The sequence below is a fragment of the Cylas formicarius genome, unplaced genomic scaffold (genome assembly GCF_029955315.1).
Source record: "Cylas formicarius isolate icCylForm1 unplaced genomic scaffold, icCylForm1.1 PGA_scaffold_1__22_contigs__length_36826433, whole genome shotgun sequence".
NCBI classification, from domain to species: Eukaryota; Metazoa; Arthropoda; class Insecta; order Coleoptera; family Brentidae; genus Cylas; species Cylas formicarius.
The window spans coordinates 10,366,684-10,387,709 of NW_026844264.1; the positions used below are offsets into that span (position 1 = coordinate 10,366,684).

General features: G+C 33.7%; 1 protein-coding gene across 2 annotated transcripts in view; it reads left to right on the forward strand.

Moving 5' to 3' along the window:
• LOC132696131 (uncharacterized) overlaps positions 1-20,223 on the forward strand; it is a 95,364-nt gene extending 75,141 nt beyond the window's left edge. The window contains exons 6-7 of one of the 2 annotated variants that reach the window (XM_060660762.1): positions 5,521-5,785; positions 10,705-20,223. In XM_060660762.1, the coding sequence (XP_060516745.1) occupies positions 5,521-5,705 (185 nt within the window). In that variant the 3' untranslated portion in view covers positions 5,706-5,785; positions 10,705-20,223. The remainder of the gene's footprint in view (positions 1-5,520; positions 5,786-10,704) is intronic. The other variant, XM_060660763.1, reaches the window with a different exon arrangement.
• The last annotated feature ends 803 nt before the right edge of the window (positions 20,224-21,026 follow it).

Genomic DNA, 21,026 nt, shown 5'->3' on the forward strand with positions numbered 1-21,026 from the left:
GATGGTATGGTCAGGTTTGTATGCCGTTGATATGTCGTGTTTCCGTAATATTCGGCCGATTTTGTCAGTAACCCCCCTTGATGTATGGCAGGACAGCGATCGATCTTCGTTGGGTCTCGTCCGCAATCAGTAAACAACAACAGCCGCAGCAGAGAGTGCAGGACGAGACCCAACGAAGATCGATCGCTGTCCTGCCATACATCAAGGGGGTTACTGACAAAATCGGCCGAATATTACGGAAACACGACATATCAACGGCATACAAACCTGACCATACCATCGGAGCAATACTAAGAAACCCAAAACAAAAAATTACTCTGGAAAACCAAGGAGTATACAGTGTAGCATGCGGATCGTGCAGCCTGACGTATGTGGGACAGACCAACAGAAGAATTTCAGCCAGGCTCGAGGAACATCGTTTAGCCATAAGAAAACAAACAAACAACATCTGCTTTGTTTCAGCACCAACATCAGACAGGCCATAAAATTTGATTTCGGCACTTGCAAACAAATAGCTAATATTCCTGATTTTAGGGACTAGGATTATACGAGAGGCCATCGAAATAGAAAAGTCCGGACACCTCAATACGAGAGACGACGCTCTGCATTTATCCAACACGTGGAGAACGATAATCAAACAGCAGAGCGATGCGCAGCAGCCAACGGGGACATCGCAACTACGATCGGGCGAAATTAACAACGCGACAATTCAGGGGGCGGAGCCACCTCCCCCCACGCACAAGCAGCACCGTTTACCATCTCCGGCGCAGAGTATAAATACCGCACGCACCGCCGATAACCTCCCAGTGTTCGAAGTGTTTTTCGGAGCGCGAGCATTGAAGATGCCAAGTGAGATTTTGGCGAAACGTCTGCAGGATTTCAGTCGGATGCAAGATTTGCAGGATTCCAGTCGGATGCAGGATTCCAGTCGGAGTTCAACGAGCGAACGGATGATATCCCGGAATATAGTGTCATCATATATATATATATATATATATATATATATATATATATATATATATATATATATATATATATATATATATATATATATATATATATATATATATATATATATATATATATATATATATATATATATATATATATATATATATATATATATTATATATATATATATATATATATATATTCTCACGTATTGATTCATGGATGGAAAAAATGTGATGACACTATATTCCGGGATATCATCCGTTCGCTCGTTGAACTCCGACTGGAATCCTGCATCCGACTGGAATCCTGCAGACGTTTCCCCCAAAATCTCACTTGGCATCTTCAATGCGCGCTCCGTGTTCGAAGTGTTTTCGGAGCGCGAGCATTGAAGATGCCAAGTGAGATATATATATATATATATATATATATATATATATATATATATATATATATATATATATATATATATATATATATATATATATATATATATATATATATATATATATATATATTATATATATATATATATATATATATATATATATATATATATATATATATATATATATATATATATATATATATATATATATATATATATATATATATATATATATATATATAATATATATATATATATATATATAATATATATATATATATATATATATATATATAATATATATATATATATATATATATATATATATATATATATATATATATATATATATATATATATATATATATATATATATATATATATATATATATATATATATATATATATATATAGATATATAGATATATATATATATATAGATATATAGATATATATATATATATATATATATATATATATATATATATATATATATATATATATATATATATATATATATATATATATATATATATATATACATATATATATATATATAATTTATATATATATATATATATATATATATATATATATATATATTATATATATATATATATATATATATATATATATATATATATATATATATATATATATATATATATATATATATATATATATATATATATATATATATATATATATGTATTGTTTTTTTTTATCGTCGAACCTGCCTATTACTTTGGCCAATTTTGATAAATCAGCTGGATATGAAAATAATCGATAAGAAGTAGTGATTCTACTACACTATTTTCGATCACCGCATGCTCCATGTCAATAAGTTGAGCGAACCGTTCAGCCAAAAAACGAATTTCAAAAGAATGAGTCGAAAACTTATCTGTAATTTCGTCATCATATTTTCAAATGCATGGTATTTCTTGGGGGATTTGAGTTGACCGTCGACCTGGTGGATTTCTTGAATTCTTGATATCCTACTACAATGGAAAACAAATTCCCAAGTCGTGCATAATATAATCTGCCTACTACGCGAATCATTTAAAAAAATTTTCGCTGTTGTAATTTCGGAGCACAAATATAATTGCTTCTCTTTGATCTTTGTTGATTTTTCGAAAATCAAACATTTTTAAAGTTTATTTACTCCTGAAATTTCCCTCGACAACGATGATACATTGGCTTCGGACGTAGGGGTGTGTCTTGTGGGGTCTGGATTATATAGCTTTTCAATATTTTCACTAATATTGTCCTTTCTTCTATCTGCTGTTTTTTTTACATTAAAAAAGTGGCTGCTTTTGGTGTTTCATTAAATCATATGTCAAACCTTATAAATATAAGTCAGATTGTCGAACAATGTCATGTAATTATTAAAAATCAAAATTATTTTATATTTTATTGAGTAAATGCATTGTTAGTAATTGTGTAATACTTAGTACAATGGAACTCCACCTGGAAGGTGGAAAGCCCAATCTTACATAACAGCTCAAGTCCATGAGAATTTGAGTGCAGTAGATTGTTGGTACTACTTTAGACATATTTAGACACAATAGATGCGTCAATTTAATATCCAGTAACACTGCAAGATCTCTTATTAGGGAGGTCTGCAATAACGGTGACCCTTTTATGTTATAAGTATAATGTATGGAGTTTCGGCTTCGTTTGGGAGTTCATTAGTTGGCATTTATAAATATTAAGTTGCATTCCATTAAAATCGCACCATAGCGAGAGGTGATCTAAATCGGATTGGAGTTTTATACAGTAATCAACATTTTGAACTCTCATATAGAATTTTAGGTATTCAGCAAATAATAGGAAAAATGCATGATGATAACATGAAGCCATATTATTCATATAGACATAGATATTGCGGAACACCAGAAGGCACTTTAATTTCGGTGGATCGGAACTGTGGACGCGCGCAATCTCGACCGTTTCAGTAAGGTACGATGTTAACCATCCCAAAAGTTTTCCCTGGATTCCAATCTTTCGCAATTTTTTGATTAAGATTTCATGTTTTACTCTATCAAATGCCTTTGAAAAGTCTGTGTCAATGGCATGAACGTGAGACCCTTTTTCTAATGATTCCAGCAAAAAATTTGTAAATGTAAGCAAGTTTAGCTCCGTGGATTGATGGGGGAGAAATCCAAATTTTTAGTCGATAAAGCAAACTTTCAGGCCAGCAAATAAATAGTCACAGACTAACTTTCGAACACTTTAGGAATACACCTCAGGATACTGATGGGTTTATAATTGTAGACTTGAGAGTTATCGCCGGATTTTAGGATAGGGGTAATAAAACTTGATTTCCAGTAAGTTGGAAAAGTTCCCGTTTTTAAAGATGGGTGGGTCTAGAAAGTATCAAGCTGCAATATTGGGAGGCCATCGGGACCGGATCCTTTGTTTTTATTTATAGCAGACAGTTTCTCATAAATTGATGAAATTGAAATGTCCAAATGTGAAAGGCTGACATCTCCAGTAGGCGGTGCATCTTCAGAGACACAGTCCCTGTCACCATACATGTTCGAAAAATAGTCTGCAAATAAACTGACAGTATCCTCACCCACAGAATAGGTCACGTAGCCAAAGTGCACAACAATCGAAGGAATAAGGTTCCTTTCCTTTTTACTGTTAACGGACCTAATTTTTTTTTACTTTTTCTCTTAAGGACGATTCAGTCAGAGATATATATTCCTGGTAACATTACATTTAGCATTTAGGAATGAAAATCTCGTATGGTCTGCATATATTCCGATCCCAAGATATCGTTTATGTGATTTCTTCTTCTCAATTATCGCATCTTTAAGCTTTTAACTGGAAACTTCTTAGCCGAAAACTTCTTTATATCGATAACTAAATAAACTATAAATAAACCATGTTGACCATATCCTCAAGGGTGTTGTTAGTAAATAACTTGTCCCATTCGAACTGCGACAAAAACTCAGTCACTGCACCCAAGTCCACTGATTTAAAATCTCTATAAAGACCGTCACCCCTTAGACCAGAACTGTTGAAATGTACTGAATCACATTGCAAGGAAAATGAGAGTGGTGGATGACAAAAGTCTATTGGCAGTAGGGCACTATCCGCCTCAACTATTAAAATTCCGCCATCTTGTGCGAACACTAGGTCCAGAAGTTGGTCGTGAACGTTTCTGACTGTCTTTATCTGGAAGAGGTTGAGGTAGGAGCATAGGTAAGATAGTAGATTAGTGGATTCGATCTCACTCTGTGTTCTTCCCGCCAGAGGATTTGCAACTGAGGTTAATTCTTTCTTGGTTCACCAACTGTTGGGCAGGTTGAAATCGCCTAGGACTCACAACTTATGACTGGGGTATTCTTTAACCAGTCTTTCCGGGTTCTCTCCAAATTCTGCATATTTCTCAAAGGAACACTTCGGTGGCAAGTAGGCTGTAGCCAGTATAAATTTGTTGCTATTCAGATTTCGAAGCTGGTAAAACTTTACATGAAATAGTCTTACAGACCGCTATTATAACTCCACCTCCCCTCTCAAAGGTACTAGTTTCTGCAGATCTGTCCTTACGGTATATATTGTAGTTAAACATCTGTTGTTCTGCACTGTCTATATCATATTTGGGAGTAAGACACATTCTCAAAGAGAAGCTGAAGCTTGGTGCACAGTCCTCTATCATTTTGGAATTATATAAGTAAGGACAAGGAGTCTAGTTTTTTGCAATGAGTTTAGGAACTCCGTTTACATATTTTAGAAAGAGATTAGGTTCTCCATTTCGCTGTCTTCCCTTCAACTCGTTCTTTAGTGCGTTCAATTCCGAGCGCTGATCAGGTGTAAGGTCAGCCTCTAGGAATATTTTTTCTTACTTCTCAGCACTCTGTGAACTATTTCAGCTGGGTCTAGAGTCAAGCGCAATGACTGGTGACCGTTTTTATTACGCTTATTTTTTATTCATAATACATAATTTGTTATGTAATTGAGTAACCTTTTATTACTTTTATTTCTTTAACAACTATAAATTTTAATCAAAATTATGATACAGACAACTTTGTAACATACGCTTTATTGATTTTCCGCATATACAACCGGGGAGCGGGTAATTAATTATAAATAATAATTAATAATAAATTTTATGTTCTTCACCTCTAAGTGCTTGTTGTTATTATTATTAAAAGTTCTGCGTTTGGTTCCAGTAGGCCAGATGTATGGTTCGAACGGGCACGTGATGAAACAAGCTTCGAGTACGACCACGCTGGCCGACGCGGCCGGCGCATGCGTTCCACCATCGTCGGGAAACTGGCGCCGCCCTGTGGGCCCACCCGGGTTCCGCAACAGCACGCCGCCGGCCCGGGAGCAACCCTACTGCCCGGCCGGGTAGGCCGGCCACACCCGTCGGCGCCACCCGCCAACGGGCAGGACCAACCCGCCCAAAAGGACGAGTGGTTCGTTTAGCAGTAGGTGAGTTATCTACTGGCTACCGCCTGATATCAGAAAACAAACCGACAAACGACCAAATTTTGCACTTTGATATGTAGTTAATGATGTTTCAAATGTAAGGATGGGCAACAGTAGCAAGGGTAGGGTTGGGGAGGGTGTATAAAGTGTAAATGGCTAAGAAAATCTTGACCATGAGGCCAAAGAACAAAAGAATCATCAACATAGCGTTTTCATAATTTTAGTTTTAGATGGAAGGTGTCGAGGACTTTCTGGCTTCCTTCCATAAACCTAATCGCCTTGACTGATGATCATGGAGAAACCATAGCTGTTCTCGACATTTGTTTGTTGACCGTTTAAAAAAAAAAATGTTTTAGACAAGCATTTTTCAATTAAGGTGAGAAGATTTGTTTCCACATTCTTAGATTTTATTGTATCTGAAATAATGTTGACAGTAATTTTACGTCGAAACTAACCAGAATATCCTCTGGATCTAATGGAATAGTTTTTAATTGTTCAATGAAATGAAATTAATGAATTAAGTACGAAACTATCAGTTTTCCGTTCAAAGGGTTTTAATAAAGAAGTTAGCTATTTTGCTATAGAATATATTGGACAAACAATGGTGCTGACAAGAAATGATAGTAGAGACAATTAATTTTAGAGTCCTGAGTCATTTATACAGATTTAAGGTTGCGTTCCATAGGTAACGTAGGATTTTTTTTATGTTGATGATATTCACTTGTGTTCGTGATCACCGCATTTCCCTATTCTGCTTTTAGAATTACGTTGTCGCGATTAAATTTTAGAGATTTTAGAACAATGCCTTCAGGCTTGGGAATATTAAATTTAGGAGGTTTGGATAAGGATTTTTGCGGTTTCAAATCGAATTTCATTAACTGTTTGAGATGGTAGTTGATGACATGTGAAAGAATTTTCTCGTTTGGGATAATACGTGATTCAACGAAGAAATTGAAACCTTTTGCTAAAACTGATTTTACTGTCTCAGAAAGTTGGTGCGATGATACGTTTACATTTTTGAATGTGATTCTGGGTGTTTTGAATGTGATTCTGGGTGGAAGATAAGCGAAAATTTTCAGCTTTTTCATGAATCATGTTTATCATGTTTGTTGTTAACTGATCCCCAGTCACTGAACGCAGAATTAAAACACTTTACGTCTGCTCTTCTCACTTCACCACAATCTTAGAAAGACATTGAGTCCGGAAGCAACCTCATACTTGCCACTATCGCCCCTCTTTATATTCAAAACATCACTGAGCACATAATAAAAGTTCTTAAGAAATATGACGTTAAACACAGATCTCTCAAAATCTTCGATCCGTCAAAGAGATACCAGGAGTTTACAGCATTCCATGCATATGCGTCAAAGAATATATTGGAGGGACCGGGAGAAAAATATCAACTAGGCTCAAATTCAAGAATCTATAGAAATCTATAAGCAACTAAACAGTAGTTACCGCGAATCAGGTCACCGAATTACCGAATCACCAAATGAGTCATCCGAAATAGACACCCTTTGGCTTCCCCCTCTAACAATTTATAAACAGGCCCAGAATAGAATGCTAGCCAGTTTCAGTTAAGCTTTGAATAAGTCAACAGGATGATTGGCGAAGAGTCAGCAAGTTCGATTCATCAATAACCTACGCAGGAGAAGTCCAGAAGATTTGTAAATGGTATTACAATAGCCTGTTGAACTTTACTTGAAAAGTTAATATAGTTGTTTCACAAAATAATAATAAAAATAAAATTATAATAAATTTTATTGTAATTTGCATATAACAAATTGTAAATCTAGTATATGTTATATGGCTGACGAATATATTGTAGAAGATTGTATTCCGCTAACCTGAGAAACCGTCATTACCTCTTGTTGACATAAAACAGTCATCATCCAATGCACTACAATCAAGATTTATTGTTGCTTTAAAACTTTGGAAACTGAACGGACCAAATATTAATTTCGCAAAAATATCCACTTTTAATATAAATTTGTTTGGAGCTTTTGATTTAATATCATCTGTAGACCACTAAAAGAGACCCCTATGGTAATGATTAAATTATTAGATTCATAACAATCAATTACAAAAATGGAGAATACGTTCCTCTAATCTGTAAACTGTAATTAGCTCTTGATGACATAAATCATCCTTCAAACTATGATTTATGTCATCAAGACCTATAGACCTATGGAACTATATAAACTGTTAGAGGGGGCGGAGCCAAAGGGTGGCTGTCTACGATGATTAGTTAAAAACAAACATGATAAACATGATTCATGATATAGCTGAAAATATTCTTTTATCTTCCACCCAGAATCACATTAAAAAATGTAAACGTATCATTGCACTAACATTCTGAGACAGTAAAATCATTTCTGAAATTCGATTTGAAGCCGCAAAAATCTTTAACCAAACTTCCTAAATCTAACTTTCCAAAGCCTGAAGGCATTGTTCTAAAATTCCTAAAATCTAATCGCGACAACGTAATTTTAAAAGCAGAATAAGGAAATGCGGTGATCATGTATACAAGTGAATATCAGGAAAAAGTTCAAAATATTTTTACAGACGGATCCTATCATCAACTTAAAAAAGATCCTACGTCACCTATCGAACGCAATCTTAAATCTGTATTAATGACTCATGACTCTAAAATTAATCGTCTCTACGGGTTACCTAAGATTCCCAAACTGCATTACCTCTTCGATCTACTATCAGCACCATTACTTCTCCAACATATTCTATAGCAAAATATCTAACTTCTTTATTAATTCATTGATTTCATTTCATTTAACAATTAAAAACCATCTAGACGATATTCTGGTTAATTGCGACCTAAAATTACTCTTTGCTGTGGTCCCTATTTCTAAAACGTTTGTTTGTTTTAAGAAAAATATGTTCCAGCAAGCATTTTTCTATTAATCTAAAAAGATTTGCTTCCCGATTCTCAGAATTTAATAAATCTGGAACCAAATCTTTTTAGATTAATAGAAAAATGCTTGCTGGAACATATTTTTCTTAAAACAAACAAACGTCGGGAATAGCTATGGTTTCTCTGTTATCACCATGGCGATGATATTCATGGAAGCCTTTGAATAGAAAGTCCTCGACACCTTCCATCTAAAACCAAAATTATGGAAACGCTATGTTGATGATGCTTTTGTTATTTGGCCTGATGGTCAAGAATCCCTCCAAAATTTTTTTAGCCATTTAAATTCTTTACACTTCCGACACCCCCCCACCCTCCCCCCTCAACCACACACTTGCCACTGTTGTCTATCCTTACATTCAAAACATCACTAACTAGTTTATCAAAATTTCTTAAGAAATATAACGTTCAACCGAGAACTACCACTTGTGTAAAAATCTCTCAACATCTTCGATCCGTCAAACACAAAATTCCGTTGGAGATACTAGGAGTTTGACGCATATGCGTCATTCCATACATATGCGGCAAAGAATACATTGAAGAGACCGGACGAAAAATATCAACTAGACTCAAAGAACATGAAAGAGTATTCAAACCACGACAAATAACTCATCAGCAGTTGCCAACCACAATCACGAAACCGGACTTCAAATGTTGTTCGATAGAACTAAAATTCTTGCATGTAATCAATTCTTCTACTAACGAAAAATCCTAGAATCTATAAAAATCTATAAGCAACAAAATAATCTTAACCACGACTCAGATTTTTCCTTTCACCAATATGGGTGTCAGTCATCCGAGACAGACATCCTTTAACTCCGCCCCGCTCGAACTATATAGAAGCAGTTCCAGAGTAGAATGCGTTTCAGCCAAGCTCTGAAGAAGCAAACAGGATAATTGGCGAGACGTTATCAAGTTCGATTCATCAACAAATGACGTTGGAGGAATCCAGAAGATTTGTAAATAATTTTATTAAAATGCAAAAAAAATACCACTTCCTTTCTGATCCAAATCAGCTCTGGGACTTGAATAACTTAATTAACAGTGCTGCGGATTTCTGCTATTGCAAAGGTTTAATATTTTTTTAACAATTTTGTTACAGTAATACTTTGTAATGTCATCATTTAAACTATTGAAAGGTTTTCATGCTAGATGAACAGGATTTTTTCAACGGATGTTCTGTGTTAGAGAGGGAATCTAGTTTTGATGTAATGTTTTTACCGAAGTTTTGAAATTTGATAGGTAACATTTTGGACCTACGGAACTACTACAGTGGCAAATTGAATTTCAATTACGGCGTTACTTTGTATAAGTAGTTCTGGTGAAATGTGTTCTTTAATCAAACATATGATATCTTCGTAATGAAAATTGTTTGAAGGAAGAATTGAGGTGCGATGTGTTAATTCCTTGTTAAGGGATTCGTGATTGCACTTGATCAGTATGAGTCGCTTTTCTATACACGTAATGGCTTAGGGTTAGGGTCTGGTTTTCAATTAATACAAAGGGAAGAGTGTGTGGTTGTAATTTTCTAACTCGATAGTGAAAATGATGTTTAGATGTATTATGGCGAATTCGGTCCGCCGTGAAGCAATAAAATCGTCATTTTATTCTCCCCTCCCTCCGTCGGTATTTCAGATTCAGGCAGTCCCAGGAAGTTTCATAGCCATACTCAGATAATACAGTATATCTTTTTCTAATTTTTGCGTTAATTTATTTTTTTTAGATTGTAGACAACCAAAATGACCCATAATAATTATTTTGTAATCAGACTCAACAGATCCATATATCCTATAAATCTGGCACCTGCTTATGAGAAAATGAAAAAAGTCTCATCAATAAAAAATCCGTTCTTTGCCTAAAGTAGACTTGCTTGGAAGATCGACTACGAAAACGTAATCTATCATTCCCAGGGCCTTTTTTCAAAGTATTGGCCCCGTTTGTCGGTTTGTTTGACTGTTATCTATCAGTTTTAACGCTTGTCTATATTTATTTGCAGGAGCGACCGGGTCGTAGCCTGCAGGGTGAGCCGGGCGCAGGACCCAGCGCTCGGCGCCTGCGCAGTTTCTTTACGACACGACGCGCGCATTTCGCGCGCAAATTATCGCCCGCGCAGCTTTCAATTAACTTCGCTGCGTAAGAGACTCTTTAAACATTAGAACGTAAACTATATTTGCTCTCGCTAATGTCGTTTTCGGGACGGCGGTTACTGACGCGACCGTTTTTAGTTTTTATTTTCGACGTTTCCGGTGTCATTTCCGAATAAGAACCAGCAGCAGCGTGTGTGAGTGCGTCCGCATATGAAATTTGGCACCTTGCACAATGTAAGATTTTGCTAATCTAAGGGAACAAAATTTATTTATGCTGCCTTAATGTTATTTATTTTATTCGAATTGATAAAATTTTGTGTTATAATAAAATCGCTAAGAATCTTTGACTGTAAGCGTACATGCATACACTAACGTTTTTGGATTTACGTTCATCAATAACTTTTACTTATACTCAGAAAATTAAAAAGTCTTTTTTATTTGGAAATAATATTGTAAATCCTTAAATACGTCTTTAGGTCATTTGAACAAGTCCTCTATTACTTAGCATCACAAAAGTTGCGTATATATTTGCCCTTACGAATATTGAATTCTAATGTTTATATCACTTTACGTAAATAATATCACAGTAATCTCATTACATAAAGTTTTATGACATGTGGGTGAAGTTGAAGAGTGATGAGAACAGAAATTCTAAATATATTAGAAATAACAGAATGTAAACTATAAACCAAATAAAGAAGATATACAAAAGAAAGAAATAGGAGAAATAATAAAAAAATCTCTGAAATATACTGAGAAATATAAAAATGTGTTATAAACTAATCTCAATTATTAAAAAAGGATACGACCAAGAACAGAAAAGTTCATAAGAAATCTTATAATTGAATGTAAAGAAGTCATGAATACCGAATATTTATACCAGCTACTTAACCCGAAAAATAACGGTGACATGTTTAGAGACACAATACAAACAGCTGAAATCGAAGATATTTTGCCAGCCATTGAAGAACTCCAAAAAGTCATTATAAAATTTAAAGACAATAAAGCTTCTGGAATTGATAACATCCCACGATATTCACCATCTGCCAGAAGCCATATGGAGCACGGAAGGAATTCTAGATGAATAGAAAGGACTTATTCTCCCCTTACAACATTCTGCTTAACATAACCTATAAAATTCTAGAAAGACTGAAATGTGATGTTAGGGGAGTTCAATCCACAATAAATCAAATATTTTCCTGTAGGCAAGTAATGGAAAAATGTTAGGGATTGGCAATCAATGGAGGAACTTGGCTACCCAAAAAAAAATAGTACAAATGACTTAGGTTGCAGCCATGTAATCATCACAATGGTTCCAACTTACTTTTGGGATTTGCGCCGACGTTGAAATTTTTGGAAATGGCAAATGAAAAAAGCGCAAGCAGCATCGGTCTCAAAATGAACGAAGACAAGACTAAGTATGTACTAAGCGATAAACAAGCAACGCAGACAGAGTAGGCCAAAACATCGCGATGGACGAGTTCAGCTTTGAACGTATCAGGAAGTTCAAATATATACTAACAGAAAACACCTATAAAACGGAGTAAATCGACAGCAAATTTCTAGCATGTATTTACCCAGTGCAAAACCTCCTAAAATCCAAAGGCTACCCAAGACGTACCAAACACTACTGCGCATAAACTATAATAAGAGCTGTGATGATGTATCGTTGTGAAGCTTGGGCGCTAACGGTGGCTAATGAACAACGTCTTCATGCCTTCGAAAGACGAATCCTTAAATAATTTTGTATATATCAACAGAAAGTCTTTATGGAGATTCTAATATTGTGCTAAAAGTAAAATCTAAACTACTACAGTAAGCATGGATGGAAACATAATATCGCCAATGACTTAAGGCTAATGAATATTGATGGTTCCTTAGGTGCTATGACAGGCAGACAACATTGAAGGTTTTTCTTAATAAATTTAATGTATTTGGTTTTGACAGTGTGGCACTAAATTCGAAGCATCTTAGAAGGTTTCTACTAATTCCCTTCATTAATAACAAAACTTGACAGTCCTTAAATTTGAGCTTTTAATCTACACGTTAGTGAGAGTAGTTTACTCCTAAACTGATAAAGATGCATTAAGATCGAAATACCGAAAATCGAAAAAATGACAAAAAAATATGATAAGTCAGTTGTTGTAAACGCAACTTCATTGACTGCAAGAAGGTGTATTATAATCCCAAAATTGAAAATTTTTGGAAAATACTATTTAAAGTTAAACTAGTATGCAGCAAAACTATTTAAATATTTGATATTATCAATAAAATACCACGAAAATAATTTTAACCATCTATATAACTAACACAACGATGCGATTTATGATACGATACAACCACGGATTTAATAAGCTACAAATTATAGCGCCTGCCTGACAGCCCCATGTTTTCTGTAAATTTGTAACAATTCCGTTTGCCATATTGACAAATTTTTCCAACTATTTCATAGATGTTGTTCATAATAATTATAAGAACTTAATAACTGTTTTTTTTTATTTTGTCCCCATAGAGTAGCAAATATTTACAATGTGCGCAGTGTATCGCGGCCTAAGTATCACACGATTAGTAGATTTCGGTTTAAGGCCGAGTATATTATAACCGTACGCAGGGAAAAATCGCAGAAACTCCAAAAAGTCCGGACCTGATCCTACAAACTTGCAAAATGGTATTTGGACCCTCGACGCTGGTTCGCGACATTTGTATGATATCTAAGCTTTTAATGGTGGATCAAAGTAAGCCGCTTGCTTGTTTTTGGCACGGCGCTATATTTTTTCGAACATGGGATTATCGGTTAATTGGAAACGGATTTAAAAGACGGGGCGACGTCACCGGGACGTCATCGCATTTCAGTCGCAAAGCCGTTCCACTCCAGATGCGCTGAATTTAAAAAGAATGTTTTTCGAAACTCGGTTCGTTTTTTAATTTGCAAATATTATTATTATTATAAAAATACTTTACTTTTAATTTTAATGTTATGGGTATCATTATTATCAATAATGTTAATGTTAGGGTTGGATTTATTATAAAACAAATTCTTACTTTGTCGACATTTTGGCAATATTATTGCCATCTTCTAAACTTCTTTGGACAACTAATTTAGGCAAAATAAAACCGTACATAATTAAAAATAATTACCCTCCTAGTATAATAATAATACGACTTTATTCTGATACATTAGAAGAACATATCACAAAACATGAAGTTGAATTACACTTTTGTTAATTGCTTATTAAACGCGTACAATATCGAAATAATAAAGAAACAATTCAAAGGAAGAAAACAAAAAGGAAAACAGAAATGTCAAACATATATCTATTTTTATTGACATCAATTTATTTATATAAAATAATATAACAAAAGAATGTTATGTTAATGTTATATGTTAAAGGCCTTGCTGTAAAAGTAAGTCATATCTTAACCACAGGAATAATAAAAATTTCACTGAAGTGTGAGAGCAACGTACAAATGAAGTTTTTCACCAAAACTCAGGCTCACACTCATTTGGAGTTGGAATCAAATATCGTTTACTAATTTCCGTGTAAGCCATGACCAGAAGTTTATATTGGACAAACTGCAAGATACTTTTAAAAACTAATAAACCACAAAAAAGATGACGTTAACATGTATCACTTTAATTCTGATAATGGTTCAATTGTCATTATAGAAGCTTTACAAAAAGAACTTTAAATAAATTAGACGATTTGCATTAAAAACAATCCGAATTTTCGAAATAATAGAACAGATATTGAACCATATTTTAACTTTTAAGAGCTCAGAGAACACGACAATCGTTTTTTCTTTTGTATTTGTTTCTTCCCAATATCATAGACGATACCTTTTGATTAGAAACTTGTTAGTTTTATTTACTTTTTATCATTGTTTTATATAAATTTAAATTTTATTTCTTAACAATTTTATTTTATATCACTATTATACATTGGTTAACTCGAGAATACAATTTTAAATATAGGTGATTATTTTAGAGTCCTAATATAGCAAAATAATATATTGTAATTTTATCATTTTTATTGGTTTAACAAATTTTTAATTGCTATATATTTTTTTCGCTTGTTTATGTCTACTCTACTTATATTTTGTATTTCCTATTTTATCGCAAATCTTTATATTATCTGATAAGAGTTAAACGACAGCAACATGTCTACACAGTTACGACCAATATGAAAATAAATCCATCTTTCCTGTGATTTTCCCCCGGAAAACTAAAAACTTTCCGGGAACCCGACGTGCCCGAACTTTGGCAAGATAAACATTTCCTAATATTAGTTGAACTGCAAAATGTGTAATGCCGCTGGTAGAACGAAAATAAAAAGGTTAGGAAGTTTTAAAATCTTGCGAATACTTTTGAAAAGTTGAGCGTCCGAGACGTACGCTGAAAAATATGGGATATAAGATTCGTACTTTCGTAATCTGACGTCTGGATATCAAACTTTCCGGGGCTTTTTGGTCCGCCAGTTTTTATTTCGCTGTCTTATTAAAGAGTGGATTTTACTTAGTTTTTAGCTGACAAACTAACTCCCATTAATTAATGAATAATTATTTTTTTGCTTTCTCATCAGTTTTCACGTAAATGGGTAAATAGGTTTTTCTGTAAGAATTAACTGAAGCAATATGTAAATTATCTTTAGGGATTTCCTTATGAGCAATAAATATATTACTATTACTAAATCGAGGTACTCTGGAGTGGAATTGACTTGCTGCTTTATAGTATGAAGTAACAGCAATCAAAATTAACAGCAAAGTAAAATTCGGTGCATCACAAGGAATAGATCATAATAATAAGAATTTTGATGAAGGTTTGCTAATCGTGGATATTAATTATATATGGTTTTACAAAAAATTAACTGTATTGTTTCTTGCTGATTAAATCAATTCACTCTGTGCAGTCTCACGTCACACGGAATGGTACAAAAAAAATGGTAGCATTAATTTTAAATTTGTGCGCATGATAGACAAACTGCATTTCTATTCGAAAGTCAAAACGCTTTTAGTATTATTTTCAAGAAAGTGAAATTTTAATTTTTCGAATATTAAAAGAACAGAGCAAGACAAAACAAATTTAATAAGAAAAGAGAGGTTTGGCAAAATGAAAAATTAACATAATGTCCAGGTCATATTACTATTCCTCGTTGGTTTCTTTTTTTATTTTGTTTATCATGCTCATAAGATTTTAACTTATTGCTTCATGAAAGATTCTATTATTTTCCGTCTACACAGTCGAGGAGAACAATTAAATTATAAACATGACTATTAAAAATAGTATGAAAAATTCTTCGGTTGCATTTTCAAAGCGATCCCAAACACGGCCATTTTAGAGGCCTCAATTCCTTTTATGTATCGATGTATTCAAACTAAGGGAAGGAAACGTAACATACCAGATCCTCCTGACAGAAAACGCTTGTCTTGTTACGCACACAGCCAAATAGACAAATACGACACTTATCTAATTCTAACCGTAAGTGTAAACTAGTAATAATAAAATATACGTGGTGGGTTTGAAAGTAACAGCACCGCCGTTGCTCTATTTTAAAGTAAGCTTTCGAACGAAATACTTGAATCCTCGCGGAACAATACCTTCAAAAGTAATTTCTTGTGCCAACAAAACAATATCGAAAGGGTCGAGGTCGTTTACCTCCGGCTCTTTAGTGGCGAGTTATTTTCTTGAAACCCTGTACGCAATCGTTTATTTTGTGTAAACGTCGTCGTTTTTAAAAAGAGTCCGACTTCTAGTGCCGTAAGGAAAAAATGATAATAACACCTTTTTTGTTTACGAAACATGTGACGTGTAAAAACGACTATAACAAATAAGGCTAGATCTATAATAAAATTTTTCTATTTCTAAAATGGATTCCGACGCGGTTTTCGACGACACACGGTGACGTCGATCGCAAAACTCCGTCGGGATTTAGCGTATAAGGCTTTTCCTAGTTAAGAGACACATTTTTGACCGACAATAGATTTGTAAGACTTAAATCTACGAGTACTTGATTATATCCAACTGGCGATGCAAAATCGCCGTTGGTTCGGATTTATCTAGAACGATATCGATAAGGTTTCTTACGATTTTTTACTGACACACATCTCGGAGGATTTTTTCCATTACATATCTTAGGTCTATGCCGAACGGCATATCATAATGAATGAGCTTTGGCACGCGCTTTATAATAATTGTTGTTCACCGAGTAAATTGTTCCCGACGTTTTAGCAATAATCTAGCAAAAACAATATCAAATTATCCTTTCTTTTTCTCGAGGATAAAGGAAACAAATATGAAATTATAGAAGAGCCCCGATATTTTATACTGTAAGGAGTATGTTATTGCACTATTCTTGCATAGTTACAAGTAAGTTTTTATGGGCATTAAGAATTTTTGTATATTTGAAATATTTATACACTCACCGACAAAAAAGAACCGGCCACTAAAAAGTGGCTCCAGTTTCAAAGTTGGTTTTTTCGCGAATCGAATACAATGTAATGTAATAGAATAAATAAATTTATTGAATATTTTTGCAAGTCAGCAAGTCAAAATCGTAGAAATACAAAAATGTTAAAATTATAAAAATAAGCAAAATAAAAATACTAGCAACAGGTACGCGATTCATAAAATTCTGATTAGTTCTTTGTTTTTTTGATGAAAACTAAATTGCTTTGGAGGTATTCATGAATCGGATAAAAAAAATGAGCAAGCAGATGGTTTTTTATTGCTCTTTTCAAAATTTTATTATTAGAAGGAATTTTAACAGATTATACAAAGTGAAATTCAAAGAAAGATTTCTACTTGTGGATTTCAGCTGAGGTAGAATAAACAAAGATGCACGGCAACGGCATAATATAACGGGTCTATAATGGGCACGATAATGCGCACCACATATAACCCTAATCGTTCTGTTTTGTAATTTAAAACAGTCTGTGCTGCAGTACTGTGCCCCTACAGTGCAGCAGCATAGGGAATTGTTGAGCTTAGTAGTGCAAAATAGCACGTTTTAATGGTGTCAAAGTTTACATAAGATCGAGAGTTTGCTCAATAAAGCTTCATCGGTATGCAACCACTACATTTTGTCGTCTATAGTAGGCTTAACATTTTTTCCTACGGCTTACCTTGAGTAAATTTAGATTTAGATTTAGATTTAGATCTTTATTTAAATGAAGATTTTGGCATTAAATCATCTTTCTTCTAGATCTAAAGCTGCATTTGAAGTATCAGTCGAAAGTTTAAATGCTGAGATAACAAATGTCGTGTCATCCGCATATGACTGAAACCACATATACCAGTAACCTAACCCAAAAAAGTATTATTATTAAAAGTAACCAACGAGTTTTCAGATACCCTCCAAGACCCCTTAATCGTGCCTTCGTCGTATGTCGCCCAGCCCTATAATCAAGCTGATCCTGACTCAGTAAATTATGTTTTTGAAAAAAATACAACAAATTATCTTTTAAAGTTATCTCCATTATGTTCCCAAAAAAAGGAACATTCCTAATAACCACCGTGACTAGTTTGTTTTTTTTTATTTGTTGGTTCTTCAGTAACGATGCTATGTCAAAAATTTACATTCATATTTAAATTTGGGCATATACAGGGTGCAACCATGAAACGAAGTTTTTTAATCCCGACATTATCTCTGGTTTTATTGGACATGCATCAGAGCGTATGTTTTAATAGAAATCTACAAAGCACATCAAAATTAAGAGAACAAACCTATTTTAAGTTAAAGCTATGTCCCCACTATGTAGAGGGGACATATTGACGGACATATATCGCCAGACATTGTTTTTAAACCCTATGTTACTTTAAAAAATAGTTTCATTTATTATGAGTGATATAGAAGATCCAGCAGTTGCAGCTGCTGCATTATTGAATGTCTAGTGTCAGGATCTGAGGTAATAAATAAATATAAAACTGTAAGTTCGCATCGACAGTGCTAGAGTTAATATAGAAATTACTTCCGGTATTCTGAATTTTAGTGGGTTTATTTTTATCTTTCAAAAGCGTCATAATGTGCTTCCTGTTAATAATGCTAAACGAAACAGCAATATCAATCATCCCATCACGCCTTTGGTTTCTACGGAAGATAGTTTGTCCTTAACTCCAATTCATCACTTGATTTAGTCGACATCGTTCGACATAGTGTGGACACAGCTTAAGGTTAATATCTAGTGTATTCTCCTCGTACCAAACTGACTTCATTGTAACAAATTTTTGTAGAGTCATCAAATTCTTCCCGAAGAGCAATTCGCAGATCAGGAAAACTTTCAATGAATACTGTCCAGAACGCTTGCAATTAAAAAGAGAAAATGTCCGGAAAAGACCATGCTTCAATGTGCCTCTAATTGACAATAGTTGGCAGAAAGTTTTTGACATAGCTTGGTTACTGAAGAATAAACCTATTAAAAAAATCATTCAATTCAAACCAGAGGTTCACAAGTTTTAAGTATACGGTTTTTATTTTCCGGTGAGTGTTTTTTTTTTGGTATTTTAAAAATGTGCATGTAACATTCAGAATTACCAGGGTGACCATGCAGATAATGTGCAAATGTGGATGAAGACATATCAGCAAAATATGAAAAGGCATATCCCATAACATATACGTAACAAAATATAACAATTCAATACATATTTAAATTTAACGGTTGAAGCAATAACATTTAAAATGCAACCCCTGCATATCATGGCAAAACTAAAGTAGCTTCGAAAAATTATACACCTTAAATGTCCGATCGTCTGGGGACAAGTTACTCTAGCGAAAGCATTTCAAACCATTCGTGTACGTTTAAATATTATGTACCATCATTCACAAAAACGATGTTTAGTGTTACGAGGAATTAGGACCAGTTTAGGAAATCTTTATAGAGACTTTTGCTACGTGCGTTATTTTCCAAACATTGTTCAAAATTGTCGATGGAGGATTTTTCGATGTTCAATATCTTCGTCTTCAGCGAAATCTATCTGCTATAGAGACATTTGTAAAGTTTAGTTATAATTACGCCGCATTTCTTAGCTTACAAGTTCTTTTCGTCGACGATTTTATTATATAGTGTATTCCGTATGTATGTTTTCTTTTAATTCACCTTTTAATGCACTTTAGTGGGTGAATGGTATGCCCTTAAGTATTGTACATCAAACAACATTTTGTACTTGCATATATAAACATATAAACGCGCCAACAATACCAAACATATTATGTGACAGGTTTTAGTTGAATTTTATCACTCCTATACGGTAAAAGAAAAATAGAAAATATATTCTAGTTGAGGTGTTTTTTATATAAAAGTGGTATGATTTTTAGGAGAATAATTTGCAAACTGTTGACCAACTGTTAGAAAATTTTACAGTCCTTTAGCGAAATCTCATGTGTGTGTGTTCTTAATGGAGTACAGAAAAATGTTTAATAAAAAATAACTAATTATTGCAGCGTTTTTGTTTGCGTCGCTCCCACGGACAAAACATCGAGTATCGATATTTGCTAAGTCGTTTTCAATTCACAATGTGAATTGAATCTCCAGTTATATGATCCGAGAGCGCTCCCTTTTCGAGATACAGGGTGCTGAAATTCGAAGAAACTATTGAAATCATTCAATGAAATCATTCTAGACATTTCTTTGGCATTTTCCACATTGCTTTCGAGCAGCAAACGACATTTTAAAAGAAAATACCGCTGACAATGTTTCTATAGAGTATCTTTTACATGAAAAATATTTTTATCATTCTAATTTTGGCGATTTCGCTATGCATCAAATTGTTGTTTTTAGTTTTTTACTTGAAAACGCTGCATCGTTCAAAAAAAAGTCGTAAGCTCAAATTTCTTCCCACTTGAATGAGGATTTCATAAATAGTACAGGATTTAGAAATGAATAATTATAGGAAAAAAATTGCACAAATCTCGTACAGACGTCACTGTTAATTAAAAAATATATATATTTCGCATAAATTTTTTTTATCTGTTTAGAAAATGTGATATTAATATTTAGAGTTGCTTAAAAATTATGAGCAAAAATAGTTTTTTTATTACAATAACAACTAGGTTCAAATTGTATTTCTTCAAAAACTGTTGCGTCGATCTACTACAAACTTTTAAGCATAATATTCCATACAGTACAATATCAATATTTTCAGGAAAAGAATCGCGGTTTCGAATACACTTTTATTAAGTACACCTTCACGCTACAATAATACAGCAAGTGTAATGTGACCCTTCGCTATTCATTTTTC